General features: G+C 37.3%; 1 protein-coding gene across 1 annotated transcript in view; it reads left to right on the top strand.

The window, feature by feature from the left end:
- vipr1b (vasoactive intestinal peptide receptor 1b) overlaps positions 1–25,759 on the top strand; it is a 50,357-nt gene that overhangs the window by 9,922 nt on the left and 14,676 nt on the right. Inside the window, exons 2-5 of the mRNA XM_063483594.1 lie at positions 1,647–1,737; positions 4,829–4,939; positions 20,902–21,002; positions 23,559–23,656. Of these exons, the coding sequence (XP_063339664.1) occupies positions 1,647–1,737; positions 4,829–4,939; positions 20,902–21,002; positions 23,559–23,656 (401 nt within the window). The remainder of the gene's footprint in view (positions 1–1,646; positions 1,738–4,828; positions 4,940–20,901; positions 21,003–23,558; positions 23,657–25,759) is intronic.

Here is a 25,759-nt window from a genome sequence, read left to right as displayed (position 1 = left end):
CCTGCTATTAATTACTGGTCTCCTAATGTATGGAGGCAGGAGGTCTGTGCACGTTAACATCATTGTAACTCAGCAAATCGTCAACTGGTCAACATCTGGTAGAAACCCCCCCACCCCCCCTTACTCATTGCTGGATCCCCCTGTGCCACCCAAATCTAAAAAGAAATTCCTGCAAACGCTCCTGTAAGCGTTGTTTATGCATGAATAAAAACAGAGTTGTGAAGTAAAGCACTCTAGCCTTCCTGATCTCATTCAGGAATAATTTACTGCTCTTCATAATATTTTAATCTAAGTCTAATATAATGAGTAGAGAGTTGGTTTTGAACTAACTCTGTTGCTGCCAGAAGCATTGAAACTGCACTAATTTGTTGTTCCCAACGATGATTGCTTGGAGCCAGGTTGCTTCCCACCAGGTGTCTTGAGCAATCACCTTGACATCGAAAGTGGTCATCTAGAGGTTGAGGGTATTGCATGCTTAACCTATGAGCGACCAGTTAATCACCCCATCTTCTTGTAATTCAATTAGGTCACTGGGAAGCCGTCAATTTTCACTAATCACACGGGTTAGTGTTCTATTTTTAATCTAGTGTGACTGTGCTCTCCCACCTGCCTCTGTGTCCTGCTTGTGGGTCCTCTCATCACTGTTTTATGACAGCTGATAAAGCGGGACATTTTTATTAGCATGTGTAAATGTCACCTCATTTGGTGTTTGACCTGTGGCAGTTAAGACGGCTGATATGAGCCCAATATTCAGCTTATATATCAGTGTTCGTGCTGCGAGAGGATCACTTGTTTAACAGATGAACCTCTGACTATCCCATGCCTCATTAAACTACTAACATGAGACGTGTCCTTTTTCATTTGTGATGGTTTGAGGTGTTTCTCTCCCCCGGGTTGCGGATTGCATCGCTGACTGCTGTTTACAGCAACGTAATATCATTTGGGAACTCAACCCTGCACTAAGTAGGACATTTCTGGATGATTGATGAGGATCATTTGATGACAGCTCAAAGGTGGCCGGGACTCATGAAGGACCACTTATAGAGAGGATGAGTCGAACAAGTGTAAATGCATCTTTGTGCTTTAGCCTTCCTCACTGTGACCTTTACTGCTTTGAGCGTTGCCGCTTGGTTAGCAAGGTGCACACTGAAGCTCTTCACTAGGAGTTCATGAATACGCTCTGCTTCACGCCGACTTTTCTCCCCTCATCTCCAGTGACCTTCTCAAGCTCCTCACTGCTCGTCTTACACATTTTCATTGACCCACCGGCTCTCCACTAGCGGCTGTCATCCTGCATTTTTCAGCGTGTGTTGACACAGATGAACAGTCACAGCAGATTACTCAGTGGCTCCCTTCTCCTCTCCCTAATTTATTTGCACAAGACAATCTATTTCCCTGGAAAAAAAGGCTCAGTTTGAGAACATTTCTTTCTATTTAGCGTATTATTAGTCATTAGTTCAGTCTAATAAAATATAGCATGAAAAGCTGGTGACGGTGACGAGAAAATGTTTACTAGTATAACTGCAAGCTCATATTTTCTGGTGTTCTTGTGTGCACCTCGCTAAATAGAAGTTCTTTCTGTTGCAGGCCAATAGTGGCATTCTTTCACTCCTGAAACTTAAATGTGCTTTCTGTTTCATCCGTAGGTGCTATCGGTGCAGATGTGCGACGTGGTGAACGAGATCCAACTGGAGAAAGAGCGCTGTGAAAATAGCACCTCTGGGAACGTCACTTCAGGTCATTATGGAAAACATATGTAGTCTCTCCGGCTCTTTAGGGTGTGCAAAAGGTTATTTAAAGGAAACGAGTGGCATAGTTAGTAAATATACAGTGAGGTGAGGTCAGACAGTGTGTGAATTTATATTTCAGAAATACATTTTTTCAGAAACATAACGGAGTTTCCTGCAGTCAACTCGTCCAACAACTTATGAGTTTAACTATGATAGAGTATAGCATAATGTTAGACTTTTTGTAATCATTCCAGTGTTTGTTTTTCCATCCACAAAGCCGATTTAGCCCACAGGTTAAAGCCTGTTAAAAAAAAGAAAGTGTCAATTCATGCTCATCACTGTCACAAGTCAACCAGCTGTAAACACACTGATGTAATGACATATTTTTACATTCAGACTAACCAAGCAGAACACAATTTTCCCACCTTCATCATGAATAAGTGTTCCTTTTGTATCTTTCTTTAACTTCCAACAATAATAATCTTAATAATCATCAGTATAAATTAATTGTCTCTACATATACATGCACACTATAAAACAGGAGTCCTAACAGCAGTACACGTCATGGCTTTTTTGTTGTTAGTATGGTATTTAGTAATTCAAAAAGCAGGAAATTAAGAAGGTAGATGAACAGGCTGCAAGTATAAAAAAGTGGTGGTGGAAGTGGCAGGAAAGTGAGAAAAATAATAACAATTATTAGAAAATCAAAGCTCAGAAGGCTCACCATGGAAGAGGTGAGGCAGGAGGTTTACCAGGTAAACCAACAGAGACTGAAGAATCAGCAGGTTTAAGGTGACCTCCCATGATGACACAATGAGATGTACAGGAAACCAATAAAGGCAGGACATAACAGCCGCATTAAGCCACGAGAGGGAAAATGACTTTCAAAATAAAACAGGAAGAGACTGAAATAGAAACATGTAACACAATGACAGACAAACAGCAGGAGACACAAACAAGGAGGCACAGCAGTAAGCCACATGCATACCATAACAGCAGTACACTTTTATCCTGTTAAAGTAGCTAAAACTACACCAATGCCTTTTAACTCAGACACCAATTTAGATTCAAAATGTAATGTATGCTTCTCTTTTTGGCCCACTGAGATATCTGCTTGGCTGTCCTTCCTGTGACTTTAGGAACGCAGTGAAATATTGATGTTAAACGTTGTTGGCACTATCTCTATTTCCTTTCATTTTAATAAAAAATCACTACACATGCTGCATATATGGCATGCTGCGTTAAGGGAACATACAGTGGAAATAGCGCTCTTTATCGCTGCAATGGCCCTTATTTTTCTACTTTCTTATCTCCTTCCTCAACCGGAAGATAGTTGAAGTGGCAGTCAGGGGTCACATTCTGAGTAACTGACTTAACATGAGTGTTTGTGAGGAACCATAAGCTTACAGCCTATGGCGGTGCAACATAATACATCAAGGGATCCTTCAGCAGCTCCTTGGTTTTCTTATAATATTTTAGACATTAAAACATTTTGATTGAAAGTAGATTTTAGCATGTAGCATTAATCAAGTATAAACATTTTATTAAAGGACAATATGGTGATTGCACAAGATGTCATAATGAAGCTGTTTGTTTGCTTTGCATTGCTCGTGTCATCATTTCCTGTGGTTAACTCGGGTGTTATAAGTCAAGTAAGTCATGTATTTGAAAGGTGCAGCTGAATAACACTTCAGACAGCTAGGTTTTCCCTTTTGTTTTTCAAAATCATTATTTAAAAATTAGTATTTTTTATTAGATTTTATTAGATTAATAAAAAAATAATAACTAATTATAAATAAAATAATACAATGAATTAAGAATTTTCTATACTTAAAATAAAAACAATTAAAAATATGTTCAAAATAATAATAGATCAAAGGCAGTTTGTGGACATTTTAATATGTCGTTGTATATCTAGGCACCAAGTGTAGAAGGCAGTTATCCTAAATAAACTTTGAGGATTTGCATCAGATAAGGACATCAATGTAATAATCACCCAAATTAAAAATGCACAGCTTCCCATCCCTTGTGAACAAGAGCTGCCAAAAGTAGCTTTTTATTATGCATAGTGTGTGCTTTTTTAAGGCTCAGTGTCATGTAAGAACAAAAAAACTAAATGAAAACAAGATAAAAGGTAATTGTAAAAATCAATCTACCAAATGTACAATGTAGTGGCAGAGGTGAGAGGAGAAGGACCAGACTGTGTTAAGCTGATGAGAGGGCAACCTCAACTCAAATAACCACTTAAAACAACAAAGGTATGCAGAAGAGTATAGACTTTGAAACAGATGGGCTACAGCAGCAGAAGACCGTACTGTGTCTCACTGCTGTCAGCTAAGAACAGGAAACTGAAGTTACAGTTCACACAAGGCCAGATCAGAAGATTACAAAACTACTGATTGATCTGACGAGTGTTGACTTCTGCTGCAACATTCAGATTGTAGAGTCAGAATTTGATGTAAACAACATGAAAGCATGCATCCATTTTACCATGTATCACCATGTCACAAAGCTCGAATCATCTTAAACTCAGTATCATTTCTTATATATGACAGTGAGTTCACCGGACTCAAACGGCATCCACAGTCACCAGATCTCAGCAAACCTGCAGCAACTGTGGATGAAAATCTCCATCTTTCCCCCCAAAATTGTTTCATCTATAGAATAATTATTATTAAGGTAGGGACCTAACTCCATATTAGTGTCTCTGATAAAGTTTCCACTGAGACTCTCAGGCAGTCCATTGTCTCAGATAAATGTCAAGCTGATTAAATATTGATTGTGACAAATCAATATGTTTAAAAATAAAATTCATCTGTTGCTTGAAGATTGGAGGCATAGAAGATGAAACCACCATGAATGAGTTTTTCTTTAACCCATATTATGACATTAACAAAACTGTAAACCTGTAACTACGTCCCTAAAGTGAAACTGAATGATACCACGCAGCTGCTGCTTGCCATTAATTATTTATTTAATTATTTCATGGCTTTAGCGTTGAACATGATTTCATTTTGTAATCGTGGTGTTGGTGCTCACCCGTGTGTCTCTTACAATATGAGCGATGCCATGTTGATGTTATTATGTTAACCTGGCAGGTTGCCAAGGCATGTGGGACATCATCGCCTGCTGGCCTTCAGCTCGGGTCGGAGAGGTGGTTACAATAACCTGCCCGCCTTATTTCAGCTACTTCAGTGACCATCAGAAAGGTAAATCATTTACATTCAGTTTATGTAAGTGCACAAAACCAGGAATAACAGATGTTCTCTATGTGCTCTTCCGTAAAATAACAAGCTCGAGAAGAAGAAAACTAACCATCATTTAAATGTATGGAATTTTCTTTATGAAGGAAATAATTGCTTTGTGGCCAAAAAGCCTAAAGATGCTATAGCAGGACTTCGCTCAGCAGTGCTGTCATTTAGCCACCGGCTAACACATTTATTTATTCTTTTATAACTGTGAGTATTTTCATATTTAAAAGGTTATTTGCATACAGTTGAGCCTTTGGGTAGACACTGAAGATAAAATTTGCTCCTTGCATACAAATGGACATTTAAAATATCAAGGACAGTCACTGGATGCCCAACAGAAAGCCTGCAGCAAACAACTCAGGGGAGATTGGATATTGATTCATGAGGCCCATAAAGAGCTTCATTTCATCATTTTTTACACGACAAATCCATAAAATATGAAAAGTTTTTGCATGTATCCATTTTATTAAAATACAAAAAGAATAGGCTGAATTTCACCACGTCAGCCTAAAATTGACCAAAGTACATGAGTATCAACTTTAATGTTAAAACAGTCCTATTTATGTAATAGTGGAGCGGGGAACAGACAGGAAAGTGAGGAGAGAGAGAGAATGGGAGGACATGCAGGTTGGAGTCAAACCCAGGCCTCTAGACATGTGGCATACTGTCGTCTGCTCACCCACTGAGCTAAACTGATGCCCACTAGCACAGTTTTTAAAGTTGACTACTGTTAGTGAAGCTTACCGATTAGCTGTAGAAGTCAGGTTGGTGCTTGGAAGCGTTCAGCTGACTCAAGCCTCTGATAAGCGGAATAAAACCGTAAATATCAAACACCTCAGGGGCAAGCCGATGCAAGCAATTACAAGGGTTTTAAATGAATCCTAAGTTGTACAGGTAGCCAGTTTAACGATACCAAGGTAAGTTTAATATGTTCATCTTTTCATTTACGAGCAGCAGCATTTTGGACTAACTGCAATCGTCATAATCGTGCCTGGCACGCTCTGGCACATAAAGAGCTGCATTATTCGAGTATAGCTGTGGTAAAATCACGGATCACATTCTGAAAGTTATTAAAAAAACAAAAGGTCTGATTTTAGCTTTCACTGAGAAAAGCTTAAAAAAATCAAATCTGCAAATCTCATTTCAGACTCTGTTCAAATTCGTCTTTTTCTACCACATTTTCACTGATTCCTTTCCTGATCACATGCTGTGAGGTTTTTTCTGAAGGAATAGATTTTATAAATGCAACTTATTAAGCTGTGCTTAATACCTCAAAGAAAGTCGTGGAGTTTTACAGTACAGAATTTACCTGCATTCAGTTGGTTATGCAGATTATAAATGCATAAATTCTTTTACATTTTATTGTAATTTACCACCAAGTCTATTTTATGCTGCGGGAACTGCAGGTAAAAGAGTAAAGATAAGAAGACTAAATTAAAGAATAATTAAATTTAACTTGGATGTGACCACAAATTACATTGATTTTGACATCTCTCTCTCTCTCACTAGGATATGGGAGAGAGTGAGACGTAAATGCACTCATGTATAAATATAAATATGTTGTCAGAACTATAAGGTAGCAGCTGTCAAAAGTGACGCTTAAGAAATAAATGTCAAGCACACGAGGGTTAAAATAAATATATTACATCTCTAAATATATTACCTCTCTTGACTCATTTGCAGGATCTGTGTTGCTTTTTGCGATTATATTTTCACATCCCATTCTTTATCTGTCCCTATCACCTTTTTTTCTGATAGTGTCTTTGACGAAAATAGGCAGCCTTCAATTGATCCATTTTGTGCAGAAGGAGAGCCAAATGACACCTTTTATGTGAGCGTGCACACAGCCTGAAGCAGAGAGAGCTGATAAGCACTGTCATAATACCCGTCATGTCTGATTGAGGTTTTAAGCTGATGTGTTGTCAAGCTAATGCACAGAAAGCCTATAGCTATGCTGAGTTTGCTGCACAGTAAACCGCACTGTTAAATAACTGCGTCATCGTGCTGTGTGGAAGGACATTGTTCTGATTGAAGTGTCTGCACATAATACTAGTGTTCTGTGTTGAATCTGCAGTGTGTATGTATGGTACATATAGAATTTGAAAAAGCTCTTGATGTTAATGTTAAAACTTCACTGAGGTTACTGTAGATGTAATGAATGGACAAAGCCGAGGACTAGATGTAAAGTCTGGATAGATTCGGTCACAGATTGGAAGAAAACTGCTCAGACCCCTGCTTAACCTTTATTCTGGACGAGGTACAGACACAAAGGAGAGGATGGGGCTGGTGCTGTTTCAATGAACTAAGACAAGAAAAATAAGCAATACAACTTTTTTATTATCATCTGCAAAGTCCAAAAAGGTTATATATATATCACACTTTTGCTTTGCAATTGAGCCAAGTTTCTTTCCCCTCTGCTCCCTTCCTACAGTAAATTAACACTTTTTACATCATCAAGAATATTTTTGATCTTGTTAATGGCTCTACATAAGAAAAAAAACTGAACGGTCATTTATCTTTTTGCAATTACATATTGCCTGTCTTGGATTTTTTTTTTTTGTTAGCTTTACTTTCTTTTTAAACTCGTGTCCTTCAGATTTACTCTCAATGCCTTTACAGCCGAAGCTTCACATCTGTGACTAAACAAAGAAATCTTATTTCTTGTCTCTCTTGCTTCTTTCAGTTGAGGAGAAAAAAAAATTAGATAGATATTGTCACAGATGGTCTGCTTGAATGGACAGACTATAGTGAATAACTTCAGCGTCTGTGCTGCATTGATGTCTTTGTTTTCGGATGTTTTGTTTTGTGTGTTTTAGGGGTTAAAGTAGGATTTGACAGGCCGGAGAAAAGAATTACGTCAAGGCTGGGTAAGGCTGTGATCAGCTGACCTGTGCTGCTCCTCACTATTCACTACTATTTTACTATTTGCTGCTCTTTGTGGATTTAGTCAACTGAATTCAAAAAGATACACTCTGAAAAAATTAAATAAAATTTTCACTCTCAATAAACACAAAGCAATAATTCAGAGTAAAATGAAACTGAAATGTATAAAAGCGAAGGTTTATTCATTTGAATACCTAATCTGTAAGGAAAATGTGCTTGGTATAAAATGAATGTGTACAAATCAACATTTTACACTGTACTTGTGTAACAAAATTAGGTGGAAGATTTACATGTAACTAAACTAAATAAAGTCAGCATTTTGAGCAGAAATCTTTTCTTTTCACTCCTTATACGTTGTTGTTTTATGAGCTGTAATCTAACTCATAGACACTATAAAGCTAGTATAAAACATAAACAATGGCATAAACACCTTAAAGCCGCAATGTGTAAAATCTCAATACTAGATATAAGTAGATTGCAGATTACAGTCGAGTGAATTTTGTTTTGTAACCCTCCCAGTTCAAGTGCATAATCCTAGCTAAGTTGGCCTCTGTAAGACAAAGAAATCTGGCTGCCGTTCATCTAGAGTAAGTCTAGGCTGTCAGTCTACTGTTCACCTCAGCTGTCAGTCAACATCTATTTACTCTGGAGGAGGCTGAAAACTTTGTGAAAGAAGTCATATATGAGTCAGTGAAGCTCTCTTCTGTTCAATAACAGCAAAACTGAAGTGAGTTGTTAAGCTGAACTTTTCTGTCAGTAAGTGCTGCTGTTAGTTGCTGTTAGCCTGTGTTAGCGGCTGTCAGCTAACATTAGTGAAACTGTTTTTGAAGTGGATGTGACATTGTTGGACTGTGGGGGACCCTATTTAAGATATTTAAGTATAAAAACGCAAGTTCTCTTTTCCTCCACCTTTGAGATGCTACACATGGAGCCGGTCTTTAGCCACATACATGACATGTGATTAGGCAGAACTCAAGATTGTGGGGCAACATGGTGGCATCAAACTGGTACCTTATGTACTTTTAATGGTTTGATTAATTCAGTTCAATTCCATTTTATGTATATAATGCCAAATCACAACAACAGTTGTCTCAAGGCAATTAATTATAAGTTCATTTGAATGTGACAGTTTGTTGGAAGACATAATTACACAGTGTCGATGTCTGCTACCTTGATGTACCCTAGTAACAGTACCCTAGATGCAGCCAGTCTAACATAGTGCATCGCTGTAAACTTTGCCGCTGTACTCCAAACTAACCCACCTTTGAATAACACTGATTCAGTTGGTTTCCCAAGATGTTTCACAAAAATGTAATGCAGCAATACATCACGTAGATCCAATATCTGAGTTAAAAACTCTAAAATGATTAAGGATATTACTTGCAAATATCCTTAAATTTCCAGTTCATAACTTGCAGAGAAGTCCTTACCTTTGAAAATAATCTCTCATCTTCCTCTGTTTTCCTGTCTTTCTTACATCTTTCTCCATCTATCAATGCCGCACATTAACGTTTTTCTTTCTTCTCCCTGTGAAATATAGCAGCTGTAATTTAGCTCATTTTGTAACAAGTAGCACACAAACAATTTGTGTGTTTGCTGGTATTTGTTGAGCTGTTTGAAAAGTTGCATTTGACATTTTCTGCCACTTAAAAAAACGTTATTCCGTTTATGCACGCTCCTCTTCAGTACCACTAGCTGTCCACTAAAGTACCACCGACCAGAATTTATTTACATCTGAACAAATAAACACAACACAGGAGGAAGAAAATTGTGAAAGCAGCGACAACATTACTTTCTCATTACTGAGCAAATGTCTCCATGCTGTCACTGGATGTAACACCAGGCACATGAAAAATCAACTCATTTAATAGTGATATGCATTAACCTGCCTACTGGATTTAATCACTCATCAATGGAGGTGCCTGTCCACTTTAACCCCTGGCTATATGGATGGTATTGCTATATAACTGATAAACAGAAATCAGTATTTCACTTTAACAAACGTTGGATGGAAGTGACTGCCTCTGACGGTTTTCATTTTTGCTACACCAAGTACATTTATGCTTTCCAGATGTGAATTCCAGATGTTATTTCGAATAACAAAATAAGAAAATGTTTTTAATTAAAGTACCGGGAGTATATAAAATATTATTGACAATGTTTTTATTTGTTTCCCATTAAAAAAAAACGGCATCTTGTATACTTTTTATTTGTATGTACTGCCAGGACTTGTGGGTAAATGAGCAGTGACTTGGGAGTCAACATATGTGCAGTATTACAAACGATCATCTCTAATTAACCTTTTCAACCAATGCATTTGTTGCCTAAAGTTATCATCAAGGGTCTGGATGTGACCCTGGTTGAGCTTTACAAGCTCAGGTGTTGTACTGATTCACTAAATATTTTCTGGGGTGCCTGTGAGCTAGAAATGATGGGTGTTACAACAGTGTAGGTTGGTAATAAGTTTGTAGTTTAAACTAAGAGAGTTTTCTGTTAAATTGTATACCTTTATGATATTAGTAAAATGACTAATTTTAATTACCATATGACTTGTGATGAATAAACAAATAATCTTCGAGTTTCTGGGGGCCTTAGGTGCTGAGGTTGTACTGGTGTGTCGTTATAGTATATCTACTATGCTGTAAATGTTACTTTAATATACAAAATCTCTGTGTGTGTGTTTGTTTCTATGTCTGTGAACCCATCATACATCGTCAGTAGTATATCAGATATAATGATGTTTTCATGTTACCTAGCAAACACCTAGCAACGAATTAAAATGACCCAATTGACCAAAACATCTAATTTACAGTATTGCACGATAGTCTCAAGCCTCATTTCTTTATCATTTGTTTCCAATGGGTCAGACTTTCTTGTCATTTTAAAGTGGTTTCAAAGATTTTCTTTGGACATTGGCTGGCTGATTTTTCAGTCCAGTCCAGCTTTTTCTAGTTGAATATATGAAATATGCCAAAGATAAGACAATTTGACAGACATGAGATTGTATTTTTGCATCATTAAAGTGATTCCCAAAGAGGTATTAACGAAGAAAAATGAAGGAACTAACACACAGACAAAAGGTGAAGAGGAGGACAAGGATGAGGCAATTAACAACACAAGAAAGGAAATCAGTTAAATCCCAACAAAGGAAATATTCAACAAGAAACCAGAACCATGGCACAGTACTCCTTATCCTGCTGATGCTCGTATTGGTTCTCTTTTATTACTAAATAATGGTTTTAATATTATTATATGAAAAAGTATAAAAGGATGTAGTTTCCCAACCATCAGCAGTAATGACTACAGCAGTTATGAAGTCATGAAATTAACTCAGTATTTCATGGGAGTGTAAAATAAACTGTCAGTGAACAGGAAGTAATATTTCTGACATGAAAATGGAGAGAGACGTTTAAAAAAGGAGGAGAGTCGTCCTCCTTTCTCTGCTCCTGGCGAGTTGGGTGTCAGTCACTCAGACGTCATATTGTCTTCATAAGCATGCCGTGATTAACAGGTAATGCAATAAATTACTCTTGCTGTGATTGTTTTGATTCATTTTGCAGTAATGAGTGAAATCAAGTAAAGCATTATCTCTCACTTGAGTTTACACCATTCATTTGTCTCACGTGCTGTGAGAGTCTTCTAATGTAGGGGGAACGTGATGATTAATCAGGTGCTAGCACCAGCTTAAAGAGTAGTTATTAAGGTGATAGATGTGGATGCATGGTGCATGTAAATAAAATGATTTCTCTCGGTTTTTGTGGGTTTCGGCAGAATGTGGTTGTTACACTTCATACTTAGGTGATGAGGAAAATACGATTGTACAACACTGATGAGAGTTTTCTCTCTCTTCCCAAAAGATGATTAACTTGAAACTTTACTGAAGTCTTCAGTGAAAATTTTCCGTGACTCCCACCTTTCTCAGACCTAGATTGTAAATATTAGGCGATATTATGTTGCGCAGCCTACTGACAGGGATCGGGGACCTGCTACTGTGAATTTGCTTGCGTTAATCTTGTGCTGCTGAAGGTTAGTGTCAGCGTGTTGGACTGATGCGTTTGACTGTGACCCTGGGCTGTATTGAGACGGATCGTTAAACTCTAGTTTGTCAATTCAAGCATTTTTACTGGCATTCAAGCTGTTTCGGTTGTGAAAAAACAGCAACAGGTGACTGCATTTTTATATTTTCATTGTATTTGCATGTACAGTAAACAAGCTAGAAACATGAATGGAAAAATTGGGCAGCACTTTATAATAATCTCATACGATTAAGTAAGGTGTTAGATATAGGTATCATTATTAGGTATAAGACTAGTAAGGTAATAGCAAGCACTTCATCATTTAGATATCATTACTCCTCCTTATCGTGTCATTTATAAATATAAATACAGATATGCTTATCCATCTGTTACTATTATACCATATACAGCTGTCAGTGTTGCTACATCACTGCTTGTAATAATCATAGTCCTAATAACATATCTGTATTTATAAATGGCCTACTAAGGAGGAGTAATGCTGTATAAATGATATATAATAACTTACTAATACCTTAATATTGCTCAATAGTGTGCCATTATTATAAAGTTCTGCAAAAAATTGACTTGTGAGCGCTAATAAATGTTTAGCCCAACAGGAAACAGGAAGCCACACAATGGCTCTAAAGCCTAACGGTGATGTTTCATCACCTGGGATGTCTAACAGAGTCCCTGCACCACGTTTGTATCCAAATATTAAATAGATACGCAACTTTTATCCATCAGAAACAAACACAATGTGCAGCTTGTATGTACAGTCAGTTTCATGTGCACGCGCATGGATTTGGCACAAAACATGAAGGAGGATTTTAGAGTAGTTTAGGTAAATGAAAAGAGTTTATTTTATTATTTTATTCAACTTTATTGTAGCACCAAAGATGTAATATAATACTGTTTTGTCAAGCTGCGGGGACACACTGGTCCACTATAAAGATAGTTGTTGCTATAATCTCGTAACACATGGATTCATATTCCCAATTGCTTCTGATTACATTTAACTGTGTCCTTAAAATCTTTAAACCAATTTTTACCATCTCATATTCAGACGCGTTCCTCCTCTGTGTAACCTCTCTGGCCTCAGTTATTGGACGTGCGGCTTTTAATAGTTTGAGAAGTATATTAATTCACTGACGTTCTTTACACTTCTTTTTTATCTGCCTCAGATTAAATGTTTGGATATTAAATTAAGCATGGCGTAGAGGTGAACAGTGAAGCACGGGATCAAATAACATTTCCTGACACAAACCTCTCAGTCGTTTCCTTTCCTCACTGAGAGCCATTTTTAAATTGGTGCTGATAGATACCCATTACTTCTTTGCAACACCTGCAGGCTTTCTCCCTGCTCCTGGCTCTGTGACCCAGCAAGTTAATGTTACCCTGACTGATATGTGCTAATATCCAATCACTGACAGCTCCACTGGATACAAAATGGGGCTGATGGGGCTTTTACTGTTACAAATCCACTTACACTAACTGATGTTCCTCACAGACAGACAGACAGAGAGATAGACAGATAGATTTGATTTAACCATTAACATAACATAGAGTCATAAAATGGTATGTATAAGGATGTAACTTCTGGGTATCATTGGTTATGAAATAATTAATTAATTATTAGAGATAAAAAGGATGTAAAGCAGACTTTAGACAGTTTTTTTAATTTTGTTTTTTAGGATATAAGTAGCGTGACATAAATAGCTCAGGGAAGACTGTAAACATCTCAAAATGTCACCGTTCGTTCTTTGAGCGCTGCTTCTGTCTTATTAAGATGTTTTTAAACTCGCCTGTGGTTTGGCTAGGTTAAAACCTGGCCTGTTGTTCTGATTATCTGTATAATGTACACCTGTTTTATCTACACAAATGAATCAAAATATGGTAACAAACTATTAAAAACATGGGAATTATTTCATCTTCTGCACTTTTAATATCAGATTTTGCACTCAGTGTAGTAAAATGTGTCCTCGAAATATCTTTATGTTTCATCTACACCCACTCCTGAGCGTCGCAACCAAGCAAAGAGAGACTTGAGCTTTGTGCAGTGGTTAAAAAATGTCATTTAAAACCTCCAAAGCTGAATAATTAAAATGTTAAAATTCCTTTATTTAACCTGTACCAAAAGCAAAATGGAAAAACACCAGCTTCTGTTTGTCAGGGATTTAGAGATGCTTGTTTTCTTGACTTAGCCCGACAGCTGCTTTGTCTTTTCCAGTTTTAAGGCTAAGCTAAGTTGACAAGCTTCATATTTAACATCTAACTATTGGAAAGTGAATCAGCATCCTAAAAAAATTAATCACTCCTTTAAATTGTGTTGAACTTGTGTGTTACTTATTTCTGGAAAACGCTTCACTCCACAAACTGTGCCTTTTCTTACTTTTCTTACTCTCAAACTTTTTCACAAAGTTTCCAAACTTAACACCGCTCCGTATATTTTCCTGGCTTGTATCCAAAAAAGCAGATGTGACTTTTTCAACGCTGTATATTTTTTGGGTGTGATGAAAGCCAATCCATCACCTTTTAAACAGCCAGTCAAAATTCCCCTGAGCTTTTTCTGCAAGCTGATCTCTTCTTTTTTCTCCCCTCTGGAAGTGAAGATGCACTCATACCTGCATTAGCCCCTCAGAGAGTCAAACAGCAAATTAGAGTCCTGGGGAAATGTAACACTTCATAGATGGAAGATGGATTTTCAGCACTACATGTACAGATGCCTACGTGAGAGAGGGTGAATTCAAAGCTAAAAATCTTGGATTGGTTTAAATGGACCTGTGAATTTAAAATCACCACAGGCAGTATCGCATGATGGCCAAATGTTGGCAAAAGACCAACCAGTAAAAAAATTCAGTTTATTCATTTTTTACCTTAATGTATATGTATTCTTTTTGTTTGTTTTTTAATTTAAATAGTGTTTTCCTTAAATATGTAATATATCAGCATCAGTAAAGAGGAAGTGAGACATGTTTGCGACCCACCATTTAACATATTTTGAATTTGAGAAACAATTCAGGTTTATGAAGAATAAGTTCTTTTTGAGGTCTTTTATTTAATTTGAAACATTTTTTTTTAAAACTAACCACGTCATTTTACATGATTGCTTTTGCTCCAAGAATTAATATTTGCTATTTAGTACTGATATCCGTACATTAAGGAGGCTAACTCAGGGCTGTACTGGTATTCTGGCATACCGGGCATTTTCCCAGTGGGCCAATGCACTTTTGAGCTGATGGGTCAACATGTATATATATATATATATATATATATATATATATATATATATATATATATATATATATATCTGTGTGTGTCCTTCTATTAGACTCTCTCTATATATATACAAAACTATTTGTTACGTGAATGTTGGTGCATTTGTTTTTGATGTCTTTTTCTGTGGAACACTATAAAATTGCAATTTTACATTAATTGACACAAATACTAATTACAGAATATCTGGAAAAATGAACATTTTTGAATTATAGTACAACAAATTGTCACATAAAAAAGTCATAAAGTAGTCACTTTCTTGTTTTTTCTCACAAAGTTTCAATGGTGTAGCTTTCAGTATATGTATGTCCCATAATATGTATGTTGCCTTTTTACTTAAGTGATTTTTATATTTTTTGTAGTTTAGTACTTCTTCTGAAAAATCTCACCCAGGTTAATGGGGTAAACTTTACTTTAAAATCAGTTTTTCGTACTAGACAATGTGTTGTGACAAATATAGTTTTCTTAATGGAAATCTTTATGTTTCGTCCCTCGATTTTCTGTTATTCACTTGGAGCTCTTTTTGCTTGCTTGTCTGTCTCTCAGATTAAAACCACGATTGACTTTTAGCTACAGCCACTCTTTTGTGATTGCTTCACCTGTAATAAGAGGCATAAGTAAAGAGAAATGGCTTTTACCTGAATCCAACTCATCTCTCTCATTTTGTGTTAAAAAGCTGTCTTTTCTATTCTTTAATCTTTGATGCATTAAGGAGCCATGTTTATCAAAAAGCCCAGACTGACAAACGCAGCCGCTGTCCATATTTAGTAACAGACTTTCGTGTTTCAGTAAAATTTCTGGGAGCTTATTAAACCCAAAGCGTACTCCTCTTATCAGCCTTAAAAAGCAAGGATTCAGCATTACACTTATGTCATGTGTTACATTTTAGGATCTTTTTGCCCCCAAAAGAGATCTGGGTCTCTGCTGTTTTTGTTCCCACAACTCACCAACACACACTGGATTAAAGTGAGAATATTACATATTAGTTTCTCATTCAAATAACATCATGAAACTTTAACTAAACTATTTTTTTTATTATTTTGATTTCATCAGTCTCTCATATTAGCAAGCCTCCCTGAGTTTTTGCAGTGAATTTTGCAGGATTTCCTTTTGGGATTTCAGGATTTCAGTCATCATTTTGGGCATAAATATCTTTCAAAGTAAAATCCATTGCAGTGCTAACACAGACAGATTGACTTCAGTTCACACTGTCATTCATATCTATGGCCGAGTCACCACCTAACCTAACAGGCATTTCTTTGGACAGTTGGAGGAAACTCATCTCACCTCTAGTACATTTTTGATACCACAACATCAAAAGTAGGAGGGAGACCCAAAAAAGACAATATTCTGCTGACAGTTTTTAAATGTTTCTTTCCCAAATCAGCTTTTCTGTATTGGAGTTCACTAATAAAAATAATCTAGCTTCAAGTAGAACAGATTGAAACTGCTCCCACCAGAAAAAGTGGTTTTTTTGTTGTTGTTGTTGTTGTTGATTTAAACCCACCTCCTTCCTTCCAAAAAGCAATTTTTTGTCCACTTCATGTTATTTTGCTAAGTTTATATAAAAAGTGTAAAAAGTATAGATTGTAGGATTTCTGTCACCTGACTGCTCTTGAGTTCTTTTGTGGCAGCGATACCAGAGGCACAAACTAAAGGCAACCATGGAAAAATGACGTTACCTTTGCTGTCCTGGTGGGGGAATTTCCCTGAGCGCTTGTGATAAAAAAGCTTGTTTACTGACATGCCTGGTGGACAAATCACAAGCTTTGCTTGTTGTGAGCTTCTTGTGCTCTCACAGCTTTACACTTGAGCCGCAGCTGACATCTGAGTGGCAGCGTTAATATTGACTTTGTCAGAAAAGCTGTGGAATTTATTTAAAGTCAAATGTTCGACTTATTCAAAGCTGCGTGACAGATGCCACTCAGCCACTCTATTCCAATGATTTTTTTTTAATACCGAAGTTCTGAGTTAGGTAAAAAGTATATATGTAGCAGTCATGGAGGTCGGTGGCTGCAGTCATTGAATATATGAATATCTGGAAACCTATTACAAAGACAAACAGCTAGAGAGATAAAATGTGTACATGAAATAGAAAGCTTGATGGTATTACCCGCTGATAACAACGACAAAGAGTGAATGCAAATAGGCAAATAAACAGAGAGGGAAATAGTTTGAGGTAAAGTCCTCTCGAGGGATACAAAGACTGCGACTGCATGTCTGGAATAAATCTCTTTGATTGAACTAAAGAAAAACATGAAAAAACAAAGTTTCCCGCACATCTCACTGCTGATGCCACTTGTTTGTCTCTGTACATCTCTGAGACACCAACAACTCTGAGAGCTGGCGCCTGAGTCCTCTCTAAGCATATTGTAAATATTATTTACAATAGTCACATATTACATACGGTAAATATTATAGATGTTGCGCATGTCAGCATCTGGATGTGCTGCGTCATGCTGGGCATCATGATTAGCTAGCGTGACTTTAACCAAAAAAGACAACCAGGACTGAGCCGCATCATTTTCCATCTAAATATCAATCTGACGTCAAAAGCAACACCAAATGCCAAAATGCATCAATTACTGCTGAGAAGCAGTCCGAAATATCCCAGCACTTAAATTTGTAACAATCTACTGGCTCGTCAAAAATTCGATTAGAGAAAATTGCGAGCTACTAGACTGTGGATATTAGAGATCAAATGAGTAGGAGATTTCTTTGTGTCCCAGTGCTTATTGAGTTTGCAGTTTGGCAGAGACAAATGCCCAATAAAGAAAAATCAATATCAAAGAGACGAAAATAATCTAATAAATCTTTGCCCTCACTTGAGTCATAATTGATTCGAGGGCATCTGTAGCCTTTGTGTGAGCTTTATTAAATATGCTCATGTAAATGTACTCATGTTTTTTTTATGGAAATGACAGAGGACAAAAAGGAAATTAAACAAATTAGCATCAGAAATGATGATAAATCCGATATTATCCTTCATACTTGAGGGACGAGTGAGATAAGTTTTACTTTGCTGTAAGTTCATTCATAAATGGCATTTGAAGATGCTCCTCATAGAGACCTGACCATGGTGGTGACTATGCTCCAGCTCTCAGAGGGCTCTCCGTTTCTCTGCAAATGGCTCAACCCTGTGACCAGACAGCAGATCTCCACTTATGCAGCCTGACAGCATCCTGACAAAACCTTCGTCCTGCATGAGAATTCACAGATTAAGCTGTTAGTCAGTGTAATGGGACTCTTAGAGTCCACCGGTATCGCCTCTTATTATTATTGTGAATTGTGTCCATGCAATGAAAAAACAAACAGCGATCATGGATGACTTTACTGGTGTGTTTCTGCTGAAACTGTTAACATGCTAAATAAAGTGAAGAGTCCTTTGAAATCAGTTTTCTAGCTTTTGTTTCTGTACTTGAAGGTGGTTGCATTAAAATTTTGCTTTTTCTTCCCCTCTTTTCTTTTAGAGTGGGATTTGCTTGGATTATTGTCAATTTTTTACCATATTTAGCACTTTTTGTTAAACCATATTCGAAAACATCTCTTATCAAGTGGTGGGTGCTGACAGACAACCTATTTTCCAACTCTTTTGGGACATTGGTATATAGATTTCTTTCTGTAAGCGATCCATACAAACACAAGATTTGTTCAAGGGCTCTATGCTTCAAAGTTTTATTTGTGAAATGGTCTTGAGTATAGGTCGGGTCACACTGCTTCTTGGCGATTTTCTGCTTTGCCGTTCTGCAATACCCTGGAGTAAATCTAGTGGAAAGACTGAATCCCTTCCACCCAGACTATAAATGAACATGAGTCCATGTGCCTATACGATTACTTCAAGTCAGCTTTAGTCAATGTATTCATTCAGGATTCTCTGGAGGATTTAGCTCGTGCCGTTCGCTTCAAAAATTGTCTGAAAAGTTCTGTGGTGACAGATGAGGAATGTGGAAGATGTTGATTTAATGAGCCTGATGTTGTGTATGTGTGTTTACTTACGCATCCATGAAGGTGTGTTTGGCAAATTGGGAAATTGATTTATGGTAAAATAAGACTCGAGCATCCGAGCATGATGCGTAAATGCAGTCACAGAAGAGGTATTTCAGTCACATGACCGCTCTGCGCTGAGCAGTATTTATGCTGTAGAAACAACCTCCTGCTGCACATTCTTTCATTAGCAGCTCACTACCTGATATCATTTGGTTATAAGCGGCTTTGTTTATATGCACAGAGCAGCTTGTCTGTCGGTCACATTAAAATTAAGGTCTTTTAGTGGTTAAGCTGTTTACATGAACCTTTGATGCCCCATGAATGAATAAACCATGAACAAATTTCACAAATAAACCAAATGACAGACTGTTTCTGCTGCAGAGTGAGAGAAATAGTAACTAAACATCCCTAAAATAAAGTGGCTCAACATTTTTTGTGACCATCTAAAGAAGTCTCTATAGGAAATCCACAAAAAAGAAGAAAAAACAAACTAAATCAGGAATATTAGAAGTGAAAGTTCAGTTCCATACAAATCAATAGAAATCAGGTTATGGGAAGCAGATAATATCGGTCACAGATTTACATAATTCTCTTTTATTGCATACCTCATTACAAAGTCAGGAGGTTTAAAAAACAAAAGAAAAGCTATAATGAAAAAAATAAATAAATAGAAAAGAAAAGAAAACTCAAAATATCACCCTGTGACAGACTGCGACCTGGCCAGGGTGTACCCCGCTTTTCGCTCTATGGCAGCTGGGATTTCTCAAGAAATTATGTTTTTTCTAGGAGTGATTTATAACAGTTTTGAAAGATGCTCTCTGTTAATATATTATGGAATTATGTTGTAATTAAATTAATCTGGTGAGGCGCAAAATGTTGAGACATGCAGTATGAATCACTCAAAAGGTTCCAGCAGAATCATTCATTTACTTGTTTTTTGCCTACATATATCATCTTACAATAGAGCCAACCTGATATATCAGCATGGTCAATATCAGCCAATATATCAGTACCAGCATTTACAACAGAATTAAAAACATCAAGAAGAAATAGAAACACCCTTCAACCATATTATGAGTCCTGAGTGCTGTTTCATAGTTTACCCACCAGAGGGCACTCTGCAACCTTACTGTCACCAACGCAAACAACCAGCTGATTTTAGCTGACAGATGGTATACAAGTAATATATACAACTTGTGACAATTTTTTGCAAAAAGATTATTATTATTATTATTAAAATGTAATCTCATATTATTATACCTCATAATTAACAAATCAGGAAAATCTGAAAGAAAACATAACCCTCTATCTATACATAATATCTATAGCAGACCTATCATGATTAACATTTTTAATTATTTTTATTCATATTATCATCAGATGTGAAACAATAGGCTGTTAGAGTAAATTTTAAGCAGTATGTTGTGGGCATGGTAGTATTATCTGGTGCATGCATTCTTGCCTGGATCATTATGTGGGGTTAGATGAATGGCAAGATATGGATCAGTCAATATCTGTAACAGCAGAGTGCCTTTCTGCAGGCTCAGGTAAAGTACAAGTCAATAGCGGCTCACATTAGCAGGAAAGACTTTTTGTGGCACTTTGCAGAGTTTGATTTTTTTGCCGTTGTTTGCTGTTTGCAGTGACCTGTTAGGTCACTGACAATGTCACACCGTGTCCAATTTGAACCTATTGGTGGGCAGGCAGAGGAAATGTAACGCTTGGGTGGCTGTGACCTCTTTGGTTCTTCTCCGTCTCCAGGTAACCTTTCGAAAACCTGCACAGAAGATGGCTGGACCGAGATGCATCCTATTGACATTGCTGTGAGCTGTGGATACAATCTCAACAGCACTAGCGATGATGTGAGTAGACTGACACAGTCTCATAGTGAATGACCAGAGCAGCACAGCGGGAAATGGTGTCCAGAGCCAGCGGTCAGGAAGAATTGAATGAGAAGCTCTTTTCTTTGCTCTGTGGGTGGGTGTTAGTGGCTGTATTGGGGATATTACTGTATTGATTGGTTTGCAACTGTGTACCTCATATACGCTTTTGTTCACTCCTATGTATTGAGTTGCCTCAAGTGACTGAGTCTATAGAATATATAGAATGAAGCTGTCAATGAATACTGTTTATATTTTTATGTACAGGCTTTTTTATTATTGTTGGACTAAATGTCAATATAATATAGAAATGTACAGAAATGTCAGGAAACAGCAAGATGAGGAAATTAATGAACAGCTGTTCGTTAAACTGCATTTTAAGAAATTTTCTTATAAAGCAAAAGTTAGCAGGAACGCAGCAACATGCCCAACTAACTTAACAGCTTAATGCAGTATGTTCCTTAGTATACAGGTAACTTGCCAATATACTGAGGAAGGTGCATTTAATTCACTGACTCATAACTGTGAAGTGCTGAGTTAGAACCCGGGATACTTTGACTAGTTCAATATAAAGTGTGGAAGTAGATAACCTGCTAGCCTTTACAAAGCTAAAGATAGCATTACTTTGCATTACAGCATTGCTAAAGCGTACTTATTTATACATACTGTATTTACATGGTCGCTTACTTAAAATTGTAATCTGATGCATGCAGATTACACAGGTGTGCAAAAAACGTTTTCCAGCTGCATGGGATATTTTGGGTAAATTTGATGTTTTTTAGTGCTGAATCTAAAAATGATCTCCATTTCCCTCCATCACATACAGTTTTTTTTTTTTTTTACAAAACAGGAGGAGTTTACATTAAACAAAAGCACAACAGCAATGAAAAAAATAAATATTTTATTACAATTAACTATGCATAATTTTTCGGAGATTCCTTACCTTTGCTATGAACAAAATAAACCTGTTGGGACATGATCATCTGAGCTCCTCACACTGCCAAACCCACCGTACACTCCCCCTCCTACTGACCCCCTCAATCCCTTGCATTTTCTATTTGTATTTCTCTTGAGTCTCGCTCTTAGAAATATTCAATTAATGTGAGAAATCATTAGTGGATACGATTTTTGACTCAAGTATAGGATACCAGATTTCAGTTTAAAAGGGGAAATGAAACTAAAAACATGAGTTTTGCAAGAAAACCTGACGTGATGGAATTTTTAAAATGTTTTTCCCAGTTTCAGTAAAAATCCTATGCAGTTTTTTGGTTGCAGACCTGTGTTATTTAAGAGGAATACATGTTTGTGTACAGATTCAACAAAGAGTAACAATGTGTTCTGATAAATGTATATTTTAACTGTAAAGATAACCAGAGTAGCTGTACCCTGTGTTAGTCATACATTGGGAGAAAGATTGGATTAGAAAGAAAATCTATGGTTATAAGGTAATTTGGTTTGATGCTGTAACAAAAACATTCGTATTGTAATTTAAAAAAGCAACACAGCTGCCTGAAAAGTTACAGCAGTATTTATTATATTAAAGATAAACACATGGTGTACTGACCAGATGTGTGCCAGCTATCTCTATATTATTTTCTGTGGGCTACTTTTATCTTTCTTTGTGCGCCTCATGTTTATTCCTTTAGGGGAAAGAATTCATGACTAAATTGCAAAAAAACCCAACTTCCCGACAGCATTAAACATTCAAATACCAATATGTCAACATTCTCCATTGTTTTCCGACGCAGGCGCATGTCTTTGAAACACACTTGACATAATTGACACAGACAGGTCAGTAATAACTCCCGCCTCCGTTATCAGGCATTATGAGTCATTAGAAGTTATTCAGAATCCTTCCAGGAGTAGGACCAGAATAAATAAATTAAATGCTGCTCTTATTTAGTTCAGTTTTACTGCAGTCAGAGCTAATCTTGTCTGTGTTGACGAAGGTGGAGCAGAGTGAAGAGTGGATGTGCACTGCAGGGTGGTAAAAGCTTTCTTGGTGGGCACTTTGCTCTCTGAGTCAAAGAGGCGGCCTCATTAGTATGCCACATAGGAAGTCAGGAGGGACCTGGCCCGGTGAAGTACTCTAAAAGGAATTTGATGTCCGTCTTACTGCAAACATGATATGTGTGAGTGTGCCAGAGGATGCTGGAGATCTTCATTTAATTTCCATCAAGCGCACAACATACAGTGGCATGGCAGTAACATAGCGAAGCTTCTGTGAAAGGATCCAGAAATTCAGGATGCTGTTACAGTAAATCGCATGACTGGACTGATCCAGTATTTGGTAAGAGAGGGACACAAAACCGTGGTTCAAGAGCTCTTCAGTTACAACACTTAAAAATGACAGGAGTGGAGCCTAAATGCTTAACAGCAATAATAAAAGACCTCTCTAAGCCAAAAATTGAAACAAATCAATGTTTTGAATGGTTAAATCAACTAACACGAGTGATGTCACTGTTTCAGTGTTTAAACACAAAAGAGCTGTTTCCTTTTCTTTGATTTGTTCCCATGTTTTTATGTTTCTTTGTGCAGGGAAAGTTTTTTTGGCAAGTGAAGATCGGCTACACCATCGGCCACAGCGTATCGCTCGTCTCGCTCACTACCGCTATTGTGATCCTCTGCATCTTCAGGTATGTAGATGCACAATAGCTCAGCTGTTTTATATTAAGTACTTATGTGCTATTTAATTGCACTCACTGTGAATTTCATTCCTTCTGGATTAACTTCTTTTTATGTGGTCAGTTGTTTAGAAAAACGATGAATGGAACAAAATGCGAGACTTTCTGAAGAACATCAGTACGAGCTATTATCTACAAAGCACGTTGACAGTGGCATTATCCCTGCCGGGTGATGTGACATGAACATTGTGACAAATTGCACATTTCTGTGTCACGCGTCAAACACTTTTCACTGGAATTTGATCGTCACTGATCACTGCAGCTTCACACCCGAGTATAATAGCAGGCTTAAACCAAGATGAAAGATACAAATAGTTTCCAAATGAAATAAACTGTCACTCAAACTCTGATATCTTTTGATGGCGCATGTCTGCAGCACTTTGAAGGTTAGACGTTTGAAGTATTGCGGGATAAAAAAAGGACCGACATTTTTGCTTGATAAGCCAGGGAACGATTGTAACCTCCTCAAGTGCAATTACAGTTCTGAGGAAGAATAAGAAGCCAGCTTTAAATTGCAACATCTTCACCCTAAAAGATAATGAATGGACATTTCAAGAGTGACTCACATAATACCGCACATTACTTTTTTTGGAAAAACTCGCTGCTGTATGCAATTTGTCTGCCTGAGTAGGACGAGAAGTGAACTTTTCTCGCTCATGAATGCTGCAAAGAAATAACTTTTGTGTACAAGGACTGTATGTGTAAATGGGTGGGCCACATTTGAGCACCTTACTCCTCTTCCTGTGTACTACACCCCCTCCAAACACTGTAAACACTCTATACTCTATTTACTGTGCAGCTGCAAAAATCCCCACCCAAGTGCATGAGCTGTGAAATGATGTGTGCTGATTTTATCTCCTTCAGTTTCAGTGATGATGCAACAGGTGTTTTCATTTCTTACATGCAAGCTGCTTTCTCTCAGTGTACAGCCACCCATTTCTCTTCATGGCCGCAGTGGTGGAGTAACATTTATTCTGTTATATGGATCTGAATTTTATTTTTGGTCACATTTTTCTTTTTGAGTCTTTTGCCGGTCATGTCACTGGAAAGTGCCTTATTGAATTAGTTGCACTTTTCATGCTTTCTGCAAAGACAAGCAATAGGTGTCAAAGTGTGTCCACCTGAGAGTTTTGCTCACCGTCATGCACCCAAAGTCACAAGGCCGGCCAAGGTCAGGGAGATAAAAGGTGTGAAGGTGTGAAATCAAAACAACCCATAGATTTGAGCCAGAAAGAGAGTTATGACAGGGCGCCTAGAGGTGAAGGGTGGCCGTGGGGTATTATGAGCAGTGTTAGTGCTATATGGTTCACTACACGTATTTCTAAAAGGCAAAATATGCAGGAACCCTAAAACATTAAAAGTAGATTGGATGAACAGTTGTTGAGCTCATACAGACATTAAAAGTCAGGTTTACAGTTTCTAGAGTCAGATGTGAGACCATCTGTCTGACAGCTAAAGGCTGGCCGAAACTGAATAAAGAAGAAGTAGAAGAAAAATAGGGATTTAAATGAAATAGCAGTTGCTGTTTGATGTGAGCATAAAATCTGGATAACATTGGTATCATGGCAATTTACTCTCCTGGGAATGAGGTAAGGTTAAATGAAACTGTCATGATGTCCAAGGGAACATTAACTGACTGGGCATGTGCTGTACTCCAGACGAATATTTACCTGCCCAGACAACAACCATTTCTGACATAAAACTGTGATTGAAGCTATTAGGAACCTGTTTTCCCCAATTACCTCTAAAGTATGATAATGTAGTCAGCAGAAGAAGTGTTAAAAGAACTGATGTTTTAGGACTACTTGTTTCTACTACTGTAACTTCTTGGAAATCCACCTCTCCTGTCTATTTTCGAAGGTGTGTGAAGAACCATAAAAACCATTTATTGTGCTCTAAAACTGATCCACCCACACAGTGAAAGGGAACTAAGAAACTTAATTATGATTTAACTGTCTGTGAATTGCTGTCATTTTAAGCTATTAACTCTGAGGACATTGGGTAATTAGCATGCAGGGCCTCTTTATTGAATTCTCCGCGTGTCTTGTCGCTTTG

This window comes from Pelmatolapia mariae, linkage group LG9 (genome assembly GCF_036321145.2).
Source record: "Pelmatolapia mariae isolate MD_Pm_ZW linkage group LG9, Pm_UMD_F_2, whole genome shotgun sequence".
In the NCBI taxonomy this organism is placed as follows: Eukaryota; Metazoa; Chordata; class Actinopteri; order Cichliformes; family Cichlidae; genus Pelmatolapia; species Pelmatolapia mariae.
This window is presented reverse-complemented; position numbering and strand designations above follow the sequence as displayed.